At 51.4% G+C, this 24,439-nt stretch overlaps 1 protein-coding gene across 1 annotated transcript; it reads left to right on the forward strand.

The window, feature by feature from the left end:
• Positions 1 to 228: 228 nt before the first annotated feature.
• On the forward strand, positions 229 to 24,439 carry LOC144511109 (uncharacterized; the record flags this gene model as incomplete). The annotated part of the gene is given in 9 exon segments (XM_078241084.1): positions 229 to 386; positions 4,519 to 4,631; positions 7,739 to 7,887; positions 10,167 to 11,142; positions 15,788 to 15,889; positions 18,543 to 18,625; positions 20,798 to 21,167; positions 24,022 to 24,048; positions 24,051 to 24,439. Coding segments are annotated over 9 exon segments (2,214 nt in total), but the record flags the coding sequence as incomplete, so codon positions are not given.

The following is a 24,439-nucleotide window of genomic DNA, read 5'->3' on the forward strand; positions in this document are numbered from 1 at the left end:
CCCCGGGTCTAATGCCACCAAGACCTGCAGTGCTGACAAAACAGTCTCAGCTGATTTCTCTGGCTTGGTTTGGATAGTTGCATAATCGCAGTAAAAGTAGTTTCGGTCATTCTGCACACAGCAGCAATGAGAGAGGACATTGGGAGTGGCTTTGATTCTCCCCCTCCAATAGCCTGCCCAGAAAACTTGGCTGACTCAGCTAAAGTTGTGGGGCGCTGGGCGGGTCCTTGCAGTGGAATGTACAAGTCTTCACACAAGTGCGGTTCACATTTCAGCATCGCATCAACAGACCCTACTGTCTCCCAGATACGGATATCACCAGATTGAGGCTTGCGTGCTGAATAACCGATTCCACACCCCTACAGCTTAACAAGACTTTTCATGTTGTAAGTAGTCGCAGATTCCTGGTGTGTTTTTTTTTTAAAAGCTGCCAGGTTTTTAGTTGCTGGCACAGGGTCCAAGTTTCTGATCGTTGATCTAAAGGCAATCGCCAACAGGTAGGGGGTCAGTTGTTTTTTGCCGTCTCTCTAATGTGGGGTGCACACCCACAGCTCTGGTCCCAATCCCTTCCGAACCCCCACATGTTGCTGTTTTTTTGGATATTTTCTGGTGGGAACTCTACACCAGTTCTCTCTTTAAACAGCGAACGGTATTCTTGTTAGAGACACCTTGAAGGAACTTTTTTTAGAAGTTAATTCACGGGAGGTGGGTGTCACTCGGTATAAGAACATAAGAAATAGGAGCAGGAGTAGGCCATCTAGCTCCTCGAGCCTGCCCCGCCATTCAATAAGATCATGGCTGATCTGACGTGGATCAGTACCACTTACCCGCCTGATCCCCATAACCCTTAATTCCCTTACCGCTCAGGAATCCATCCATCTGCGCTTTAAACATATTCAGCGAGGTAGCCTCCACCACCTCAGTGGGCAGAGAATTCCAGAGATTCACCACCCTCTGGGAGAAGAAGTTCCTCCTCAACTCTGTCTTAAACCGACCCCCCTTTATTTTGAGGCTGTGTCCTCTAGTTTTAACTTCCTTACTAAGTGGAAAGAATCTCTCCGCCTCCACCCTATCCAGCCCCCGCATTATCTTATAAGTCTCCATAAGATCCCCCCTCATCCTTCTAAACTCCAACGAGTACAAACCCAATCTCCTCAGCCTCTCCTCATAATCCAAACCCCTCATCTCCGGTATCAACCTGGTGAACCTTCTCTGCACTCCCTCCAATGCCAATATATCCTTCCTCATATAAGGGGACCAATACTGCACACAGTATTCCAGCTGCGGCCTCACCAATGCCCTGTACAGGTGCATCAAGACATCCCTGCTTTTATATTCTATCCCCCTCGCAATATAGGCCAACATCCCATTTGCCTTCTTGATCACCTGTTGTATAGGTCCAGCATTTATTGCCCATTCCGTAATTTTTGACCTGATTTGATTTATTATTGTCGCATGTATTGGAATACAATGAAAAGTATTGTTTCTAGCGCGCTATACAAAGCATACTGTTCATAGAGAAGGAAAGGAGAGAGTGCAGAATGTAGTGTTACAGTCATAGCTAGGGTGTAGAGAAAGATCAACTTAATGCAAGGTAGATCCATTCAAAAGTCTGACGGCAGCAGGGAAGAAGCTGTTCTTGAGTCGGTTGGTACGTGACCTCAGACTTTTGTATCTTTTTCCTGACGGGAGAAGGTGGGAAGAGAGAATGTCCGGGGTGCGTGGGGGTCCTTAATTATGCTGGCTGCTTTGCCGAGGCAGTGGGAAGTGTAGACAGAGTCAATGGATGGGAGGCTGGTTTGCGTGATGGATTGGGCTACGTTCACGACCCTTTGTAGTTTCTTGCGGTCTTGGGCAGAACAGGAGCCAGACCAAGCTGTGATACATCCAGAAAGGGTGCTTTCTATGGTTCTTCTGTAAAAATTGGTGAGAGTCGTAGCGGATATGCCGAATTGTCCCTTGAGAAGGTGGTGGTGAGCCACCTTCTTGAACCACTGCAGTCACTGTGGTGTAGGTACACCCACAGTGCTGTTAGGGATGTAGTTCCAGGATTTTAACTCGGCCACAATGAAGGAACGGCTAATTATATTTCCAAGCCAGGACAGTGAGTGGTTTGGAGGGGAAGTTGCAGGTAGTGGTTTCCCAATACGTCTACTGCCCTTGTCCATCCAGATAATAACGGTCGTGAGTTTGAGAGGTGCTGCTTAAAGTGTCTTTCATGACCTTGGGATGTCCCAGGGCGCTTCAGTGTAGTCGCTGTTGCACTACAAGAAACGCAGCAGCCAATTTGTGCACAGCAAGATCCCAAAAACAGCCCTGTGATAATAACCAGATAATTTGCTTTGATGGTGTTGGTGGGGGCAGTATAAATATTGACCCAGGACACTGTGGGGAACTGCTCTTCTGGGAAATACCGAGATGGGATCTTCTTGCATGCGAGGGAACAGGCGTTTTAGAATCTCATCCAAAAAAAAGGGCACCTCCAATCATGCGGCACTCCAACAGTACTGCCCTGGAGTGTCTGCCTGGGATGTGTGCTCAAGGGTCTGGAGTAGGATTGGTTCATTCTGACTCAAAGCACGACACCCCACCAAACCGTGGCTGCTGTGACCGTCTGCCCTGCTGGTATTGGCTCTGATAAGTGGTGCTCTTGGCTCACTCAGTCATATTGCGTTGTTAGCAGTTTGTTGCGGTTCACTCGAGGAGCCTGGGCGGTTGTGGCAGGTCAGATGAGTGGGCAAAGCTCTGGCCAATGGCGTATAATGTAGGAAAATGTGAAATCTCAATTGTTACAGTGCGGAGGAAGGCCATTCGGCCCATCCTGTCTGCACCGGCTGTCCAAATGAGCATTGTGCCATTCTCCTGCCATTTTCCCCTGCACATCTGTCCAGCCCCCTTCCCAAACGCTCCCACTGTGGTGATGGTGGTGTTCGCTCAGATTCTTCACCGACTCCCTAACAGAGCATCTTACCCAGATCCTAACCCTATAACCCACATATTTACCCTGCTATCCCCCTAACCCACACATCTTTGGACTAAGGGGCAGTTTACCATGGCCAATCCACCGAATCTGCACATCTTTGGTCTAAGGGGCAATATACCATGGCCAATCCACCTAATCTGAACAGCTTTGGATACTAAGGAGCAATGTAGCATGGCCAATCCACCTCATCTGCACATCTTTGGTGTATGGGAGGAAACCGGAGCACCCGGAGGAAACCCACGCAGACATGGGGAGAATGTGCAGACTCCGCACAGACAGTGACCTAAGCCGGGAATCGAACCCAGGTCCCTGGCGCCGTGTGGCCGATGATAGCCATGATGTGGAGATGCGTTGGACTGGGGTGGGCACAGTAAGAAGTCTCACAACACCAGGTTAAAGTCCAACAGGTTTATTTGGTAGCACGAGCTTTCGGAGCGCTGCTCCTTCCTCAGGTGAGTGAGTGAGTGAGTCACTCACCTGAAGGAGGAGTGACACTCCGAAAGCTCGTGCTACCAAATAAACCTGTTGCACTTTAACCTGGTGTTGTGAGACTCCTTACTGTGCTGTGAGGCAGCAGTGCTAACCATTGTGCCACCCAATTCAAATTGAATCCAATTCACGGTTCCCACAAGAGAGACATAGAAGATCCAAACTGACAAGATACTGCACCCCATCCTTGGGCTTGATCTTAACTAAAAGGCCGAGAAGTGTTTAAGATGATTAAAGGATTTGATGGGGTAGATATGGTGGTGTGTGTGTTATCATTCACTCGGGGAATCCGAGTTGCTGTGGCAACACGTTCTTTTACCTGCGTGTTGCAGTCCGGAGCTCTGGGTAGTGATGGTCAAATCTCCGACGTTCTTTCCATCGCATGGCTGACCAGGAGTCTCTCCCACTTCTTACCGCCTCCTGTTGGTGAGTGTTGGAAGGATTTTGCAGATTGGCACTCAACCTGTTTGACCGTGGTATGAACACACCTTCCTTAGTCATCAAGTCCTGAGACCTTAAGACATCGGAGCAGAATTAGGCCACTCAGCCCATCGAGTCTGCTCTGCCATTCAATCATGGCTGATATTTTTCTCATCCCCATTCTCCTGCCTTCTCTCCGTAATCCCAGATCCCCTTATTAATCAAGAACCTATCTATCTCTGTCTTAAAGACACTCAATGACCCGGCCTCCACAGCCTTCTGCGGCAAAGAGTTCCACAGATTCACCACTCTCTGGCTGAAGAAATTCCTCCTCATCCCTGTTTTAAAGGATCGTCCCTTTAGCCTGAGGTTGGGCCCTCTGGTTCTAGTTTTTCCTCCTAGTGGAAGCATCTTCTCCACGTCCATTCTATCCAGGCCTCGCAGTATCCTGTAAGTTTCAATAAGATCCCCCCTCATCCTTCTAAACTCCCAGGTCCACTGGGAGGTGGGACTCGAACTTGGAGCTTCTGACCCCCTGGGACTTCACACCGCCTGAGACACAAGGTCTCCCCTCACCGAGCTGTTTCTACATTTGTGAACTTGAATGTTTCTTGCTTTCCCTTCAGGGTTTCCGTGTTACTGGATCAGCTGTGCCCCAACAGCTCCCCGTCCAGTCGCAGAAGAATGACGGACGAACAGCTCAAAGTCAGTCCATCGCCAACCTTTCCAGCCATGTTGGGTAAGTCCAACTCCATATCAGTGTCTGGGGGATTGGGGGGGGGGGGATGTGTGCAGAGGAGATTTACCAGGATGCTGCCTGAGATGGAAGATTCAAGTTATGAAGAGAAGGTTGGATAGGCTTGGGTTGTTTTCGTTGGAGCAGAGAAGACTGAAGGGGCGACCTGATTGAGGTGTACAAGATTATGAGGGGCAAGGACAGGGTGGATAAGGATCAGCTGTTCCCCTTAGTGTTAAAGTTTATTTATTAGTGTCACAAGTAAGCTTACATTAACACTGCAATGAAGTTACTGTGAAAATCCCCCAGTCGCCACACTCCGTCGCCTGTTCGGGTACACGGAGGGAGAATTTAGCGTGGCCAATGCACCCTAACCAGCACGTCTTTCGGACTCTGGGAGGAAACCGGAGCACCCGGAGGAAACCCACGCAGACACGGGGAGAATGTGTAAACTCCACACAGACAGTGACCCGAGCCGGGAATCGAACCCGGGTCCCTGGCGCGGTGAGGCAGCAGTGCTAGCCACCATGCCGCCCCACATTGAAGGATCACTCATAAGGGGACATAGGTTCAAGGTGAGGGGGCAGGAGGTTTAGAGGGGGATGTGAGGAAAACATTTTTGCCCAGAGGGTGGTGAGGGTCTGGAATGGGCTGCCTGGGAGGGTGGTGGGGGCGGGATGCCTCACATCCTTTAAAAAGTATCTGGATGAGCACTTGGCACGTCATAACATTCAGGGCTATGGGCCAAGGACTGGTAGATGGGATTAGGTGGGAGGTCAGGTGTTGCCCACATGTCAGTGCTGATTCGATGGGCCTCTTCTGTACTGAGAGATTCAGTGTGATCTCAATGCAGAGAAAGCAGAGGTACCTCAGTCCAAAGTGGTGATGGAGACAATCCGAACTGTGGCTACACTGAAAACTAAGTGCCCGTCTGGAAACCTTTTTGATAATCCTTTAATTTCCTCTCCCTCCTACCCTGACATTAATTGCCATTTGCGTTATGAGCAGGGGGCCAGTGGAAGCATCGTAGTGACCACACCACTCTTTCCCCCCCCCCCCCCTCCCTCAACTCACACATAGCTGGCCAGGCAGCCTGTGGTGAGCAGTCACTGTGGAGCCTGAGGCTTTGTGTCCGACTGCTGACGCCCCCCCCCCCCCCAAAGGGCGTGGACGCCCATTCTGGATCTGGTGGCAAAGCCTCAGAGCATTGCGCTGACATCTTTTCCCCAGAATCTCTCCAAGTGCATCAGCTCCCCTCAGATGCTTCTCACGGACAGTAACTTCAGCAAGAGTAAAAGTCAGTGAGTTTACCAGAAGGCTGTGGAGATTATCAGATCCCTGCAGTGCAGATGGAGGCCGTTCAGCCCAGCGGGTCTGCACTGACTCTGAGAACATTCCACCTATCCCTGTAACCCCCACGTATTTACCCCACTAATCCCCCTAACCTAAATATCTAAGGTGCAATTTAGCATGGCCAATCCACCTAACCTACACATCTTTGGACACTAAGGGACAATTTAGCATGGCCAATCCACCTAACCTACACATCTTTGGACACTAAGAGACAATTTAGCATGGCCAATCCACCTAACCTGCACATCTTTGGACACTAAGGGACAATTTAGCATGGCCAATCCACCTAACCTGCACATCTTTGGACACTAAGGGACAATTTAGCATGGCCAATCCACCTAACCTACACATCTTTGGACACTAAGGGGCAATTTAGCATGGCCAATCCCCCTAACCTGCACATCTGTAGTGCTAACCACTGTGACTCCCAGGCCATATTCCTGGCAATATTCAATGGCCAGTGTATTTCTCTGATACATTCCACAAATCACTGTGAAAGAATGCAACTAGTCAAACCACAGAAATGGTATATGAGCGCCAATTAACGGGAATTAGAAGGGCTTAACGATACAAACAGAGCTTTGCAGCGTCAGAGAATCAGAAAGAAAATAAACGTCTAAACAAACATCACGGGTTTTGCTGCATCGAGCATAACACACATTCAACATGAGCTTTGTGGTGACTGCGCTACGGAGGGTTTGATAGGTACTGCACGGTGGCACAGTGGGTTAGCACAGCTGCCTCACAGCGTCAGGGACCCGGGTTCAATTCCGGCTTCGGGTCACTGTCTTGTGTGGAGTTTGCACGTTCTCCCCGTGTCTGCGTGGGTTTCCTCCGGGTGCTCCGGTTTCCTCCCACAGTCCAAAGATGTGCAGGTTAGGTGGATTGGCCGTGCTAAACTTACCCTTAGTGTCAGGGGATTAACAGGATAAATATGTGGGGTGACGGGAATAGGGCCTGGGTAGGATTGTGGTCAGTGCAGGCTTGATGGGCTGAATGGCCTCCTTCTGGGGATTCTATGAACTCCTGTGGGAGCGAGGCCTCATAGTGTAAAGTTCTCGAACGCAAGGCTCCTTTCAAAAGAAAAACTGCAGGGCAGTCCCCCTCCGATGCCAATATTTCTCCCTCTGTCACCATCAGTGAGAACAGCATATCCGCCCATGATCGCTGTGCTGCTGTGTTGTGCATGAGTTTGGCTGCTGCATGCCTTACATTACAAGAGGAACCACATTTAAGAAAAACATTTCATTGCACTGTGGGGGAATCCGGAGGTTGCGACAGGCTCTATATAAATGTAAGTCGATCTGTGACCCGGTGGCACAGTGGTTCGCACTGCTGCCTCACAGTCGATTCCCGGCTTGGGTCACTGCCTGTGCGTAGTTTGCACGTTCTCCCCGTGTCTGCGTGGGTTTCTGCCGGATGCTCCGGTTTCCTCCCACAGTCCAAAGATGTGGAGGTTAGGTGGATTGGCCGTGCTAAATTGTCCCTTAGTGTCCAAAGATGTGTGGGTTAGGTGGATTGGCCATGCTAAATTGCCTCTTAGTGTCAGGTGAGATTAGCAGGGTAAATACATAGGGTTACGGGGATAGGGGCTGGTTGGGAGTGTTGTCAGTGCAGGTGCGATGGGCCGAATGGCCTCCTGCACTGTAGTGATTCTGTGATTCAGTGTTTTCTCTCGTGCCTCAGTCACTGATGTCTCTCTGCCTCCCCCCACCCCACCCCACCCCCCTCTGTGTTTTTTGTTTCCCTCGATAAAGAATGCCAGACCAGCCTCTTGTTTCAGTCGGAGCAGAAGAAACTCAACGAGGCAACGTTCAAACTGGACAAATTGTCACAGGAGCTCGAGTCGATGTGGTCCACGCAGGGCAGCTGTGAGGCCGCTGACAGCACACTACCAGAAGCCAAGGTATGGAGGATGGGGAGGCAGGGGATGGGGGGAGGGGTGGGGGGGTCGGAGGGGGGGGTGGGGAGCAGGGGATGGACACCAGTGTGGGAGGAAACATGAAAACTAGAAGCAGGAGGAGGCCATTCGGCCCTTCGAGCCTGCTCCGCCATTCATTCTGATCATGGCTGATCATCGAATTCAATATCCTGATTCCCCCCTTCCCCCCATATCCCTCGATCCCTTTAGCCCCAAGAGCGATATCTAATTTCTTCTTGAAATCACACATTTTGGCCTCAACTACTTTCTGTGGGAGTGAATTCCACACATTCACCACCCTCTGGGTGAAGACATTTCTCCTCGCCTCAGTTCTCAAAGGTTTACCCCTTATCCTCAAACTATGACCCCCTAGTTCTGGTCTCTCCCACCATCGGGAACATTCTTTCTGAATCCACCCTGTCTAACCCTGCTAGAATTTTATAAGTTTCTATGAGATCCGCTCTCACTCTTCTAAACTCCAGTGAATATAATCCTAACTGACTTAGTCTCTCCTCATATGACAGACCTGCCATCCCAGGAATCAGCCTGGTAAACCTTCGCTTACTCCCTCTATAGCAAGGACATCCTTCCTCAGATAAGGACACCAAAACTGCACACAATACTCCAGATGTGGCCTCACCAACGCCCAGTACAATTGCAGCAAAACGTCTCTATCCCTATACTCAAATCCTCTCGCTATGAAGGCCAACATACCATTCACCTTCTTTACTGCCTGCTGTACCTGCGCGCTTACTCTCAGCGACTGATGCACGAGGACACCAAGGTCTCGTTGAGTATCCGCTTCTCTCAATTTACACCCATACAAATAATAATCTGCCTTCCTATTATTGCTACCAATGTGGATAACCTCATTGCAACATTGTGACTACGGATGTGAAACATTGTGAAACAGAGGGCGGCACGGTGGCACAGTGGTTAGCACTGCTGCCTCACAGCGCCAGGGGCCTGGGTTCGATTCCCGGCCTCGGGTCACTGCCTGTGCGGAGTCTGCACGTTCTCCCCGTGTCTGCGTGGGTTTCCTCCGGGTGCTCCGGTCCAAAGATGTGCAGGTTCGGTGGATTGGCCGTGCTAAATTGACCCTTAGTGTCAGGGGGATTAGCGGGGTAAATGGGTGGAGTTAACGGGGATAGGGCTTGGGTGGGATTGTGGTCAATACAGACTCGATGGGCCGAATGGCCTCCTTCTGAACTGTAGGGATTCCCTATTCTAAGAGCTTGTGTTTATATTGCTCCTTTTACGAGGACTTCCTAAAGGATCTTTGCAGCCAGTGTTCCTTTGGAATGTCGTCAGTATGGCAGCTAACCGCTCCACAAGCAGCAATGCGATAATGACCAGATCGACTGCTTTCATGATGTTGATTGAGGGATAAATATTGGCCGGGGCATCTGGGGAGAGCTCCCCACTCCTCCTCTTCGAAATAGTGCCAGTGGGATCTTGTACTTCCACCCGAGAGGTTTAACACCTCATTCGAAAGTCGGCACCTCCGACAGTGCGGCATTCCCTCAGTATCGCGCTGGATTGTCAGCCCGGAGTTTTGGGAGTGGGACCTCAACCCACAGCCTCTGACTCTGCTGGTTAGGGTGCAGCGACCCTGCTGAATTCTCCCCTCAGTGTAACCCGAACAGGCGCCGGAGTGTGGCGACTAGGGGGATTTTCACAGTAACTTCATTGCAGCGTTAATGTGCATCTTGGCGGCACAATGGGTCAGCACTGCTGTCTCACAGCGCCACGGACCCAGGTTCGATTCCCGGCTTGGGGTCACTGTCTGTGCGGAGTCTGCACGTTCTCCCCGTGTCTGCGTGGGTTTCCTCCGGGTGCTCCGGTTTCCTCCCACAGTCCGAAAGACATGCTGGTTAGGGTGCTAAATTCTCCCTCAGTGTAACCCGAACAGGCGCCGGAGTGTGACGACTTGGGGATTTTCACAGTAACTTCATTGCGGTGTTAATGTAAGCCTGTTTGTGACCAGTAAATAATAATGAAAAAATAATGCCAGCCTACTTACGATACTGATAAATAAACTTAAACTGACTCAAAGGATGAGGGGAGGGATGTTGTCAGAAACTGAACTCTGTGCTGTCTGTTGCTGGGCTGCAGAGGTCTGTATAACAGAAGGAAAATATCTGCAGATGCTGGAAATACAATCTGAAAAGGCTGGCAAACACTCTGCATGATGGGCAGCAACTGTGAGGGAAAGAACTGGTGTTTCAGGTCAATGACTGAAGTTCTGCCTTTTCCCTTTTAAGTTTCAGGCCTATTGTAAAGAATGCCCAGTGAGCACTCCGACAGCATCCAACATGTACAGCTTCAGCAAGTCAGAGTCGCAGAGTAAATTCAGCGAGCTGTTGCCAATTGTTAATGTGAATCGAAGCCAGTCCCCACAGCCTTCACAAGCCTACACACCACTGTTGCCATCCTATCGGCCTTCCTCTCCCTATGGATTTGATCCAGTCATCCCGCCAAAGCCCAATTCCCAGCAAGAACCTCGTCCGCAGCTTGACCGAGCCCCTTCTCCTCGCCCCATGTTCCCCGGTTCCCCAATGCTGTATTCCCAGCAAGAACCCCGTATGCCACCCGATCGAGCCCCCTCCCCTTGCCCCATGTTCCCCGGTTCCCCAATGCTGTATTCCCAGCAAGAACCCCGTATGCCACCCGATCGAGCCCCCTCCCCTTGCCCCATGTTCCCTGGTTCCCCAATGCTGTATTCCCAGCAAGAACCCCGTATGCCACCCGATCGAGCCCCCTCCCCTTGCCCCATATTCCCTGGTTCCCCAATGCTGTATTCCCAGCAAGAACCCCGTATGCCACCCGATCGAGCCCCCTCCCCTTGCCCCATGTTCCCCGGTTCCCCAATGCTTTATTCCCAGCAAGAACCCCGTCCTCAGCCCGACCGAGCCCCTTCTCCCCGACCAGGGTTTAGCCCCATGACCCCACTGGAGAAACCTGACCCCTCCGCTTGCCCCCACGAGCCCCAGTCTTCACCCATGTGCTCTCACCAGCCAGGAGCGTTCAGTCCAGGCCTGTCGCCGTATCCTGGACCCTACTACACAATAGACCTGTTTTCCAGAGTCAGCCCGCGTGAGAGTGTTCAGCCGCAGCTCGCTGCTCCCTCACGGGTTCCCGAACCTCACAAGCTGCCTTCTGACACCGAGGATGGCCCGCTGGGAGGAAGAGGGAAGACCAGTTTCACACTCGACCCTGGAGCATTCACCGTCAATGCAGGTGAAGAATTTTGATGTGTTACCTTGCCTGTAACGAGGAGCCTGAAGGATATAAAATATCAGCCTGCTTCTCTTTCTGCTCATTCTCCACCCGGGCACTGGCTGCAATTTATGACTATCTGGGAAAGTCCCATCCACAGTCAGGGTTGAATGGGTTAATTTTAACTTGAATAAAGTCACTAATTAGTCAGATAAGGGGGAGTCTGTGTAATTGTGCAATTGTGGAGGGTTACTTTGTGACTAGGGGTTACTGTAATGTACAGAGTTACATTATTCAGAGTAAGAGTTACTGTGTTACTGGGGTTACTGTGTGACATAGAGGTTACTGTGTAACTGTACAGACACATTATTCAGAGTAAGAGTTACTGTGTTACTGGGGTTACTGTGTGACATAGAGGTTACTGTGTAACTGTACAGAGACACATTATTCAGAGTAAGAGTTACTGTGTTACTGGGGTTACTGTGTGACATAGAGGTTACTGTGTAACTGTACAGAGTCACATTATTCAGAGTAAGAGTTACTGTGTTACTGGGGTTACTGTGTGACATAGAGGTTACTGTGTAACTGTACAGAGACACATTATTCAGAGTAAGAGTTACTGTGTTACTGGGGTTACTGTGTGACATAGAGGTTACTGTGTAACTGTACAGAGACACATTATTCAGAGTAAGAGTTACTGTGTTACTGGGGTTACTGTGTGACATAGAGGTTACTGTGTAACTGTACAGAGACACATTATTCAGAGTAAGAGTTACTGTGTTACTGGGGTTACTGTGTGACATAGAGGTTACTGTGTAACTGTACAGAGACACATTATTCAGAGTAAGAGTTACTGTGTAACGTAGGAGTTACAGTGTAACTACCGAGTCATATTATTCAGAATAAGAGTTACTGTGTTACTGGGGTTACTGTGTTACTGAGTTACTGTGTGACGTAGGGGTTACTGTGTAAATGTACAGAGTAACATTCAGAGTAAGGGTTACTGTGTTACTGGGGTTACTGTGTAACTGTACAGACACATTATTCAGAGTAAAGGTTACTGTGTTACTGTGTGATGTAGGGGTTACTGTGTAACTGTACAGAGACACATTATTCAGAGTAAAGGTTACTGAGTTAATGGGGTTACTGTGTGACATAGAGGTTACTGTGTAACTGTACAGAGTCACATTATTCAGAGTAAGAGTTACTGTGTTACTGGGGTTACTGTGTGACATAGAGGTTACTGTGTAACTGTACAGAGACACATTATTCAGAGTAAGAGTTACTGTGTAACGTAGGAGTTACAGTGTAACTACCGAGTCATATTATTCAGAATAAGAGTTACTGTGTTACTGGGGTTACTGTGTTACTGAGTTACTGTGTGACGTAGGGGTTACTGTGTAAATGTACAGAGTAACATTCAGAGTAAGGGTTACTGTGTTACTGGGGTTACTGTGTAACTGTACAGACACATTATTCAGAGTAAAGGTTACTGTGTTACTGTGTGATGTAGGGGTTACTGTGTAACTGTACAGAGACACATTATTCAGAGTAAGAGTTACTGAGTTAATGGGGTTACTGTGTAACTGTACCGAGTCACATTATTCAGAGTAAGGGTTACTGTGTGACGTAGGAGTTACTGTGTAACTACCGAGTCATATTATTCAGAATAAGAGTTACTGTGTTACTGAGTTACTGTGTGACGTAGGGGTTACTGTGTAAATGTACAGAGTAACATTCAGGGTAAGGGTTACTGTGTTACTGGAGTTATTGTGTGACATAGGGTTACTGTGTAACTATACAGAGTCGCATTATTCAGAGCAAGGATTGCTGTGTTCCTGATTTACTGTGTGACATAGGGGTTGCTGTGTAACTGCAGAATCACATTATTCAGAGTAAGGGTTTCTGTGTTACTGGGGTTATTGTGTAACGTAGGGGTTACAGTGTAACTGGGGGAGTCTGTGGTAAGGCAAAGGGACGTCTGGTAAGTGGCATGCTTTCAAAAGTGTGTTAACCAGGGTTCAGGGTGAACACATTCCTCTTAGAGTGAAGGGCAAGGCTGGCAGAAGTAGGGAACCCTGGATGACTCGGGATATTGAGGCCCTGGTCAAGAAGAAGAAAGAGGCACATGACATGCATAGGTAGCTGGGATCAAGTGAATCTCTTGAAGAGTATAGTGGGTGCAGGAGTAGAATTAAGAGAGAAATCAGGAGGGCAAAAAGACACGAGATTGTTTTGGCAGATAAGGCAAAGGAGAATCCAAAGAGCTTCTACAAATACATAAACGGCAAAAGAGTAACAAGGGAGAGAGTAGGGCCTCTTAAGGATCAACAAGGTCATCTATGTGCGGATCCACAAGAGATGGATGAGATCCTAAATGAATATTTCTCATCAGTATTTACTGTTGAGAAAAGCATGGATGTTAGGGAACTTGGGGAAATAATTAGTGATGTCTTGAGCAGTGTACATATTACAGAGGAGGAGGTGCTGGAAGTCTTAAAGCGCATCAAGGTAGATAAATCCCCGGGACCTGATGAAGTATATCCCAGGACGTTGTGGGAAGCCTGGGAGGAAATTGTGGGTCCCCTAGCCGAGATATTTGAATCATCGATAGTCACGGGTGAGGTGCCTGAAGATTGGAGAGTGGCAAATGTTGTGCCTTTGTTTAAAAAGGGCTGCAGGGAAAAGCCTGGGAATTACAGGCCAGTGAGCCTCACATCTGTGGTGGGTAAATTGTTGGAAAGTATTTTGAGAGACAGGATCTACAGGCATTTAGAGACGCAAGGACTGATTAGGGACAGTCAGCATGGCTTTGTGAGTGGAAAATCATGTCTCACAAATTTGAGTTTTTTGAAGTGGTAACCAAGAAGGTAGATGAGGGCAGTGCAGTTGATGTTGTCTACATGGACTTTAGCAAGGCCTTTGACAAGGTACCGCATGGTAGGTTGTTGCATAAAGTTAAATCTCACGGGATCCAGGGTGAGGTATCTAAATGGATACAAAATTGGCTTCTTGGCAGAAGCCAGAGGGTGGTTGTAGAGAGTTGTTTTTCAAACTGGAGGCCTGTGACCAGCGGTGTGCCTCAGGGATCAGTGCTGGGTCCACTGTTATTTGTCATTTATATTAATGATTTGGATGAGAATATAGGAGGCATGGTTAGTAAGTTTGCAGATGACATCAAGATTGGTGGCATAGTGGACAGTGAAGAAAGTTATCTCCAATTGCAACGGGATCTTGATCAATTGGGCCAGTGGGCTGACGAATGGCAGATGGAGTTTGATTTAGACAAATGCGAGGTGGTGCATTTTGATAGATTGAATCAGGGCAGGACTTACTCAGTTAATGGTCGGGCATTGGGGAGAGTTACAGAACAAAGAGATCTAGGGGTACATGTTCATAGCTCCTTGAAAGTGGAGTCACAGGTGGACAGAGTGGTGAAGAAGGCATTCGGCATGCTTGGTTTCATCAGTCAGAACATTGAATACAGGAGTTGGGACGTCTCTGATGGTTAGAGGCACGGACAGGCGGTTCTGCGGGCGCGAACGAGACTCCAGGATAGAAGTCTTGTAGAAGTTGTACAAGACATTGGTAAGGCCACACTTGGAATACTGTATGCAATTCTGGTCACCTTATTATAGAAAGGATACTATTAAACTAGAAAGAGTGCAGAAAAGATTTACTAGGATGCTACCGGGACTTGATGGATTGAGTTCTAAGGAGAGGCTGGATAGACTGGGACTTTTTTCTCTGGAGCGCAGGAGGCTGAGGGGTGACCTTATAGAGGTCTATAAAATAATGAGGGGCATAGACAAGGTAGATAGTCAATATCTTTTCCCAAAGGTAGGGGAGTCTAAAACTAGAGGGCACAGGTTTAAGGTGAGAAGGGAGAGATACAAAAGGGTCCAGAGGGGCAATTTCTTCACACACAGGGTGGCGAGTGTCTGGAACGAGCTTCCAGAGGTAGTTGTAGAGGCGGGTACAATTTTGTCTTTTAAAAAGCATTTAGATAGTTACATGGGTAAGATGGGTATAGAGGGATATGGGCCAAACGTGGGCAATTGGGACTAGCTTAGGGGTTTTAAAAAAGAAAGGGCGGCATGGACAAGTTGGGCCGAAGGGCCTGTTTCCATGCTGTAAACCTCTATGAGTCTATGTACAGAGTCAGATTATTCAGAGTAAGGGTTACTGTGTTACTAGGGTTACTGTGACGTAGGGTTTACTGTGTAACTGTACAGAGTCACATTATTCAGAGTAAGAGTTACTGGATGACTGCGTGATTGTGTAAGATTAGTGTGTTACTGTACAGAGTCACTATTTAAACTGAGCTAAGATTATTCACTATAAGAGTTCAGAGCCACTGGTCATTCAGCAAGGAGTATTCATTGTGTGAGTGTAGTGTTTGCCCAGTTATTGTTTAACCACAGCCCCAGACACACTGCACAGGATATATTCCAAGGCCAGCTTGTAATTGCCCAAGTTATTTGTTCAGGGTGAGGGTTACGGTCTGCGTAACTGTATAGTTTCACCGCTTGTTCCAGGTGAGAATTGCTTTCGGTGGTAACTCCACTGCGACCCGCCCCAATTGATACCAATTCTGGGCAGTCGATGGCACTAAAATTTGGCTAAATGATTCGTGGAGTTTGATAAACTTATTCATCTCTCACAGGCGACTCACTGAAGAGAAAGAAGATGCCAAGTGTTTGGGCCGAGGCAGATCTGGATGTTGCGTATGAGAAGAAACCTTCACAGACCCTCAGCTACGAAAACAGTAAGTCCTGAGGCTGGGAAGCAATTTGTTAATCGCCCATCAACATGAGATACCAAATGATGTGGAGATGCCGGCACTGGACTGGGTACGCTAAGTAGTCTCACAACACCTGGTTAAAGTCATCGGACGAGTGAAGAAGCAGCGGTCCGAAAGCTCGTGCTACCAAACAAACCTGTTAGACTTTAACCTGGCGTTGTGAGAACTACTTACTGTGGGATATGGAAGCGTAACCTCATAGAATGATGCAGCACAGAAGGAGGTCATTGGTGCTGGCTCATTGGGAGAATTATCTTTATTCGTCTCGCACCCTGCTGGTCTTTTCCTAGAACTCTGTAACTTTCTCTTTTTCGAATAATGTGCCACCTGGGTGTGGCACGGTGGCACAGTGGTTAGCACCGCTGCCTCACAGTGCCAGGGACCCAGGTTCGATTCCCGGCCTCCGGTCACTGTCTGTGTGGAGTCTGCACGTTCTCCCCGTATCGGCGTGGGTTTCCTCCCACACTCCCAAAAGATGTGCGGGTTAGGTGGATTGGCCATGCTAAATTGCCTCTTCATGTCCAAAGATGTGCAGGTTAGATGGATTGGCCATGCTAAATTGCCCCTTAATGTCCAAAGATGTGCAGGTTAGATGGATTGGCCATGCTAAATTGCCCCTTAGTGTCTAAAGATGTGCAGGTTAGATGGATTGGCCATGCTAAATTGCCCCATAGTGTCCAAAGATGTGCAGGTTAGATGGATTGGCCATGCTAAATTGCCCCTTAGTGTCTAAAGATGTGCAGGTTAGATGGATTGGCCATGCTAAATTGCCCCTTAATGTCCAAAGATGTGCAGGTTAGATGGATTGGCCATGCTAAATTGCCCCTTAATGTCCAAAGACGTGCTGGTTTGGTGGATTGGCCGTGCTAAATTCTCCCTCCATGCACCCGAACAGACGTCGGAGTGTGGCGACTAGGGGATTTTCACAATAACTTCATTGCAGTGTTAATGTAAGCCGACTCGTGACACTAATTAAAAAAACTTTAAAAAACTAAACTCCAGCAGATACAAGCCTAGTCTGCCCAATGTTTCCTCAGAAGACAACCCACCCACTCCTGTTATTAGTCTAGTGACCTTCTTATTTATTCATTTATTGGTGTCACAAGTAGGCTTGCATTAACACTGCAATGAAGTTACTGTGAAAATCCCCGAATCGCCACAGTCCCGGCACCTGTTCGGGTTACACTGAGGGAGAAGTTATCACGACCGATGCCCCCTAACCAGCACGTCTTTCGGACTGTGGGAGGAAACCCACGCAGACACAGGGAGAACGTGCAGACTCCACACAGACAGTGACCCAAGCCAGGGATCGAACCCGGGTCCCTGGCGCTGTGAGGCAGTAGTGCTAACCCCCACTGTGCCACAGTGTCGCCAGAGCGCGGTGGAGGCCGGGTCATAAATATAGTTAACATAGAAACTAGAAGCAGGAGGAGGCCATTCAGCCCTTCGAGTCTGCTCCGCCATTCATTACGATCATGGCTGATCATCGAATTCAATATCTTGATTCCCCCCCCATATGCCTTGATCCCTTTAGCCCCAAGAGGTGAAGGTAGATCGATGGTTGACTTAATAAGGGAGTCAAAGGTTATCAGAACAAAGAACAATACAGCACAGGAACAGGCCCTTCGGCCCTCCAAGCCCGCGCCGCTCCCCGGTCCAGGATTGAATCCTGAATCCAGGATCCCCGCCCAATTTTCCAGCCTATCTACATACCAATATCCTATCCACCAAGCTGTCCCTCACAGCTACGATGCTTTGTTCATCACAACCTATTAACTCACCCCCACCTCCCCATTCCAGACCATGTGATCTCCAGGGAGAGGCGAAAACCCAGAGTGAAAAACCTCAGGGCCAATATGGGGAAAAAAAATCTGGGAAATTCCTCTCCGACCCCCTGAGGCGATTGAAACGAGTCCAGGAGATCACAATGGCCCCGATCGGAAAATGCTTCCCAACCCTAGTCATTTCCACTTCCACGAACACCATATGAATTCCCTGCCCCCGAGACAGGTTCCCAACTATCCGCAACTATCCCCAACTATCCCAACTCCAGAGAGGGGGGGAGGGGGGGGGGGGGGGGGATAGGCAGAATGTGGAGTATCAGATGAGTCATGACCTGAATGAATGGCGGTACAGGCTCGAGGGGCCGAATGGCCTCCTCCTCTGAATTTGTATGTTAGCATGTATGAGTTGTGGAACCCAAGGCAGGTCAAATCTGCCAATTTAATGATGGCACATTCTAAAGGGGTTGAATGGCCTCCTCCTTTCGCCATGTCCTTTGTCTTTAACTGCATCTTGCCTCCCCAGTGCACAGAAAAGACAAAGGACGGAATTTTGCCGTCCCGCCCTCCACGGGAATTGTAGCGGGTGACGGGAGGTGAGGGGCAAGAACCAAGCAAAGGTCCTTGACCTCGAAAATCCCCCCTCCCCAAGTGTTCACTGAGCAAAATCCCTTGGGCAGAAGTCGGTCAGCAGATGAGGCCATGAGGATCTCGGGTACGCTCCCTCCACGAGCTGCTCGTAGCCGGCGTCCCCGCGAGTGAGGGTCTCAGATCACCCACTCCACCCCGCCCAGAGGGCCAAATCTAATTGCATTTGCATCTGTGTTCGGTTGCAGAGCGTGAACAGAACTGGAACCCGGCCAAGCATGGAGGCAGCTGGAGACAAACCGACCTCGATCTCGCAGTCGTGCCAAGCAGGGTAAGCCGCGCTGGGGGTCGAAAGCGCCCGCTGGCCGCGGAAAGACGCCGGATGTCGTGGCGTTGACTGGTCTCCTAATTGCGCAATCGTCGGCGAACCTCCCCACGGTGGCACAGTGGGTTAGCACTGCTGCCTCACAGCTCCAGGGACCTGGGTTCGATTCCCGGCTTGGGTCACTGTCTGTGTGGAGTTTGCACGTTCTCCCCCGTGTCTGCGTGGGTTTCCTCCGGGTGCTCCGGTTTCCTCCCACAGTCCAAGGATGTGCGGGTTAGGTTGGTTGGCCATGCTAAATTGCCCCTTAGTGTCCTGAGATGCGTAGGTTAGAGGGTAAATATGTAGGGATGTGGGGGTAGGGCATGGGTGGGATTGTGGTCGGTGCAGACTCGATGGGCCAAATGGCCTCTTTCTGTACTGTATGGTTCCTATGATTTCTATGATTCTATGACATGGGAACTGGCCTTGTTTCTGTCTGACTGGAGTGCGATAGATACACAAGATGCAAATTATTATCTCAGCGACTCCACCTTTCCACCAAAGCGATGATGCCTCTGAGTTCAATCCGCACCTCGGCAGGTAACGCCTTCTCGCTGACATTTGTGGGATTGGGAGTTGCTGCGGCTTTTAATGATCCAATATTGTCGGCTGTGATTTAAGGAGCTGCGGTTTTCAGATTTTTTTACTGTGTGAACCCATTAAGGAAACCAGAGACTTATGGAGCGGACGCTAAACGGCACCACCCAATTCAGAGGAATGGTAAGAGCTGTACATCAGTGCTGGAGGCCATTCTGGCATCCTGCCTGTGCTGGCTCTTTTGAAGACTTATCCAATTTGTTCGACTTATCCTCTTCTCCCCACTGTTGAGAAACATAGAAAATATGCGCAGCAGTAGGCCATTCGGCACCACTATTCAATACGATGATGGCTGATCATGCACTCTCAATAGCCCACCTCCACTTTCTTTCCATACCCCTTGATGGAATCCTCCAGTACCAGAAAGAGGCCATTCAGCCCATCGAGTCTGCACCGACCACAACCCCACCCAGACCCTATCCCCATAACCTCATGCAGTTACCCTAGCTAGTCCCCCTGACACTAAGGGGCAATTTACCATGGCCAATCCATCTAACCCGCACATCTTTGGACACTAAGGGGAAATTTAGCTTGGCCAATCCACCTAACCCGCACATCTTTGGACTGTGGGGAGAAACTTTCTAAGTTGGGGCGGCACGGTAGCACACTGGTGAGCACTGCTGCTTCAGAGCTCCAGGGACCCGGGTTCGATTCCCGGCTCGGGTCACTGTCTGTGTGGAGTTTGCACATTCTCCTCGTGTCTGCGTGGGTTTCCTCCGGGTGCTCCGGTTTCTTCCCACAGTCCAAAGATGTGCGGGTTAGGTTGATTGGCCATGCTCAAAATTGCCCCTTAGTGTCCTGAGATGCGTAGGTTAGAGGGTTTAGCGGTAAATATGTAGGGATATGGGGGTAGGGCCGGGGTTGGGATTGTGGTCGGTGCAGACCTGACGGGCCGAATGGCCTCTTTCTGCACTGTAGGGTTTCTATGATTCTATGAAACCGGAGCACCCGGAGGAAACCCACGCAGACACGGGGAGAACGTGCAGACTCCGCACAGACAGTGACCCAAGGCCGGGAATCGAACCTGCGTCCCTGGCGCTGTGAGGCAGCAGTGCTAACCACTGTGCCGACCGCTGTGGCTGCCCTCAGTGCGCCCCAAACACTGAACTGCTGCTTTCTAAGTTGTTGTAATGTAGGAAATTCAGCAGCTAACCTGTGCACAGCAAGATCGTGATGTGGAGATGCCGGCGTTGGACTGGGGTAAACACAGTAAGAAGTTTAACAACACCAGGTTAAAGTCCAACAGGTCTTTGTGAACAGAATTCCCACTCGCCTGAAGAAGGGGCTAAGAGCTCCGAAAGCTTGTGTGGCTTTTGCTACCAAATAAACCTGTTGGACTTTAACCTGGTGTTGTTAAACTTCTTACAGCAAGATCCCACAGGCACTCGGATGGTAATGAAGCTGCATTGAGAACGCACAACGTGTGTTGAAGGAAGGGACGAGCTTAGAGGAGGATTCTGTTGCTGTATCAGAGGCAGGAGAGGCTGTGAGAGGTGAGGGGGAAGGGAATTAATTGTGTTTGCTATCTCTCTCTCTCTCCAGCCCGCAGGGGGGCGAAGCAAGGCGTACAACTCGATTCAAATCTACGGGACCCTCCCCAAGGGCGCCGTCCCATCGCACTGGAGGCCCGAGGTCGCCCACCTACAGCAGAAGAGACCACCGCTCCTCGGCTCCCCGCATTCCCCCTGGCCCATTCTGCCCTCTCCAATACTGGCCCGCACCAGCGTCCCTCCCGGCAGCCCGCGGGCCTCCCCCATCAAGGAACGCCGGAACGTGCTGCCCCTCTCCGTGCTGATCAGACCCACCATCGTGAACAGCCGAGGAAGGCTCCCAGCCCCCACCCGGCTCCCTCCAACACAACCCGCCATCCCCAGCATGAAGAGATACCCACAATACCAGCACACGCAGGAAGGTGAGGCTCTGTCTGTGTGGGTGTACGTCCCACCCCTGTGTGTGTGTGTGTGTGCCCCCGTGTCTGTGTGTGCCCCCCTTGTCTGTGTGTCTGTGTGTGTGCCCCCCGTGTCTGTGTGTGTGTGTGTGCCCCCCGTGTCTGTGTGCCCCCGTGTCTGTGTGTCTGTGTGTGTCCCCGTGTCTGTGTGTGCCCCCCGTGTCTGTGTGTGTCTGTGTGTGCCCCCGTGTCTGTGTGCCCCCGTGTCTGTGTGCCCCCGTGTCTGTGTGCCCCCGTGTCTGTGTGCCCCCGTGTCTGTGTGCCCCCGTGTCTGTGTGCCCCCGTGTCTGTGTGCCCCCGTGTCTGTGTGCCCCCGTGTCTGTGTGTGCCCCCGTGTCTGTGTGCCCCCGTGTCTGTGTCTGTGTGTGCCCCCCGTGTCTGTGTGTGCCCCCGTGTGTGTATGTGCCCATGTGTCTGTGTGTGTGCCCCCCGTGTCTGTGTGTGCCCCCGTGTCTGTGTGTGTGTGTGCCCCCCGTGTCTGTGTGTGCCCCCGTGTCTGTGTGTGTGTGTGCCCCCCGTGTCTGTGTGTGCCCCCGTGTCTGTGTGTGCCCCCGTGTGTGTATGTGCCCATGTGTCTGTGTGTGTGCCCCCGTGTCTGTGTGTGCGTGTGCCCCCCGTGTCTGTGTGTGCCCCCCGTGTGTGTATGTGCCCATGTGTCTGTGTGTGTGCCCCCCGTGTCTGTGTGTGTGCCCCCGTGTGTATGTGCGTGTTTGTGCACCCCCCACCGTCTGTGCATATGTGCGCCCCCCCCATGTGTGTAATTGTGCGTCCCCCCGCTTTCTGTGTGTGCACCCCCCCTGCTGTCTGTGCGCATGTGTGCCACCCTGTGTGTGTGTGCCACCCTGTGTGTGTGTGCCACCCTGTGTGTGTGTGCCACCCTGTGTGTGTGTGCCACCCTGTGTGTGTGTGCCACCCTGTGTGTGTGTGCCACCCTGTGTGTGTGCCACCCTGTGTGTGTGTGCCACCCTGTGTGTGTGTGCCACCCTGTGTGTGTGTGTGCCACCCTGTGTGTGTGTGTGCCACCCTGTGTGTGTGTGTGCCACCCTGTGTGTGTGTGTGCCACCCTGTGTGTGTGTGTGCCACCCTGTGTGTGTGTGCCACCCTGTGTGTGTGTGTGCCACCCTGTGTGTGTGTGCCACCCTGTGTGTGTGCGTGCCACCCTGTGTGTGTGTGTGTGCCACCCTCTCTGAAACGTGGCAGCCAATCTGTGCTCAGCGAGATCCCGCCAGCATAATGTGAGAACAAGCAGATAATCTTGATAGGGATAGACATTGGGCAGAACACTGGGAAAAACCACCCCCCACCCCTCACTCCCACTATTCTTTGAAATAATGCCACGGGATCTATCTTTCCCTCCACTTTGGGGGGCTGGCGGGTTGGTACCTGAAAGGCAGCACCTCTGACAGTGCAGCACTCCCTCGGTGCTGCACTGAGCCTAGATTTTAAGATGAGGTCACTGAAGTTGCACTTGAACCCAGTGGTCTCTGACTCTGAGGCCCGAGGGCGACCCACATGTGACCTGTGAGTGACTCTCTGCTTTTGAAGTGCCGTGACTGTGGGAAACAGGGAGCCGCTTTGTACACAGAGCGATCCCACAGAGAACAATGAACTAAATCACCGGTTAACCCAGTCTTGGTCGGGTGAGTCAGAGGTGGAATGTTGGCCAGGATTGTAGGTGAACACCCTACAATCAAGGGGAGGCTCTGGCCTAGTGGTATTGTCACTAGACTATTAATCCAGAAACTCAGCTAATGTTCTGGGGGACCCGGGTTCGAATCCCGCCCACGGCAGATGGTGGAATTTGAATTCAATAAAAAATATTTGGAATTAAGAATCTACTGATGACCCATTGTCGATTGTGGGGGAAAAACCCATCTGGTTCCCTTCAGGGAAGGAAACCTGCCGTCCTTACCCGGTCTGGCCTACATGTGACTCCAGAGCCACAGCAATGTGGTTGACTCTCAGCTGCCCTCTGCATTAGGGTGAGTGGCCCGTGTGAGACACTCAGTTCAAGGGTAACTCGGGACGAGCTATCTGAATGCTAACGTCCTGCCAATGTCTCCCGTCCCGAACGGCGACAGCCCTGGCAGTGCTGCACTCCCTCAGTACCGCACTGCTGAGAGTCAGCCTGGATTACGTGCCCAGGTCTGTGGGGTGGTTGGGGGTTTACAGAAGGGGAGGGTCTTGACAATACGGGGTGAGAGTTTTAAAATGGAGGCGTCGTGTGGGGTGGGTGGTCACGGGAGGGGGGGGAAGGGAGTGGTCCCGGGGTGGGGGTGGTGCCGGGGAGGGGGGTTGTCACGGGTGTGGGGGGGGGAGGGAGTGGTCGCGGGAGAGGGGGGTGGTGGTCCCGGTGGGTGGGGGTGCTGCCGGGGAGAGGGGTGGTCACGGGGTGGGTGGTCGCGGGAGGGGGGGCAGTGGTGGTGTCGGGGTGGGTGGTGCTGGGGTGGGTGGTCACAGGGTGGGTGGTCGCGGGAGGGCGGGGGGTGGTGGTGCCGGGGTGGATGGTCACAGGGTGGGTGGTCGCGGGAGGGGGGGGGGGTGGTGGTGCTGGGGTGGGTGGTCACGGGGGTGGGTGGTCGCGGGAGGGGGGCGGTGATGGTCCCGGTGGGTGGGGGTGCTGCCGGGGAGAGGGGTGGTCACGGGGTGGGTGGTCGCGGGAGGGGGGGGGGGGGGGGGGCGGTGGTGCCGGGGAGGGTGGTCACAGGATGGGTGGTAGGGGGGCTGTGGCCAGGAGAGAAATGGGTGATTGGGGTTAATTTGACAATTTGGGATTAAAGTTTTTGCACCGTTTTCTCTCCCTCTGTTTCACTGGCAGTGGGCAGGAAGGGGCCGGATTTTCCAGCCCTCCCCCGGACGACAGGCGGCCGTCCCTCCCCCTGGGCGAGGTGGAGTCAGAGATTGTCAGCATCCTGCAGCCAGGTGGGGAGTCGGACCCCGAGAGCGTACCCCGTCCCCTCAGCCCCACCCGGCTCCAGCCGGTCTCCCTGCCCGACACCGAATCCATCCGGGACCTGGAGGAGCTGCTGGAGATCCGGGCGGCCATCCCTCGGGCCCTGAAGAAGCGGACGTCCATCGATCTGCCGGCGGAGCAGGGGGGCCCCACGCACAAACGGGCCAGCAAGTACCAGCAGCTGACCAAGCTCTTCAGCCGCAGCAACCAGAAGAAGCAGCAGGAGCAGAACGAGGGCACCACCTCGCCGGCCCCAACCCCCTCGGCTCAGACCTCACCCACC

This window comes from Mustelus asterias, chromosome 24, assembly GCF_964213995.1.
Source record: "Mustelus asterias chromosome 24, sMusAst1.hap1.1, whole genome shotgun sequence".
NCBI lineage: Eukaryota > Metazoa > Chordata > Chondrichthyes > Carcharhiniformes > Triakidae > Mustelus > Mustelus asterias.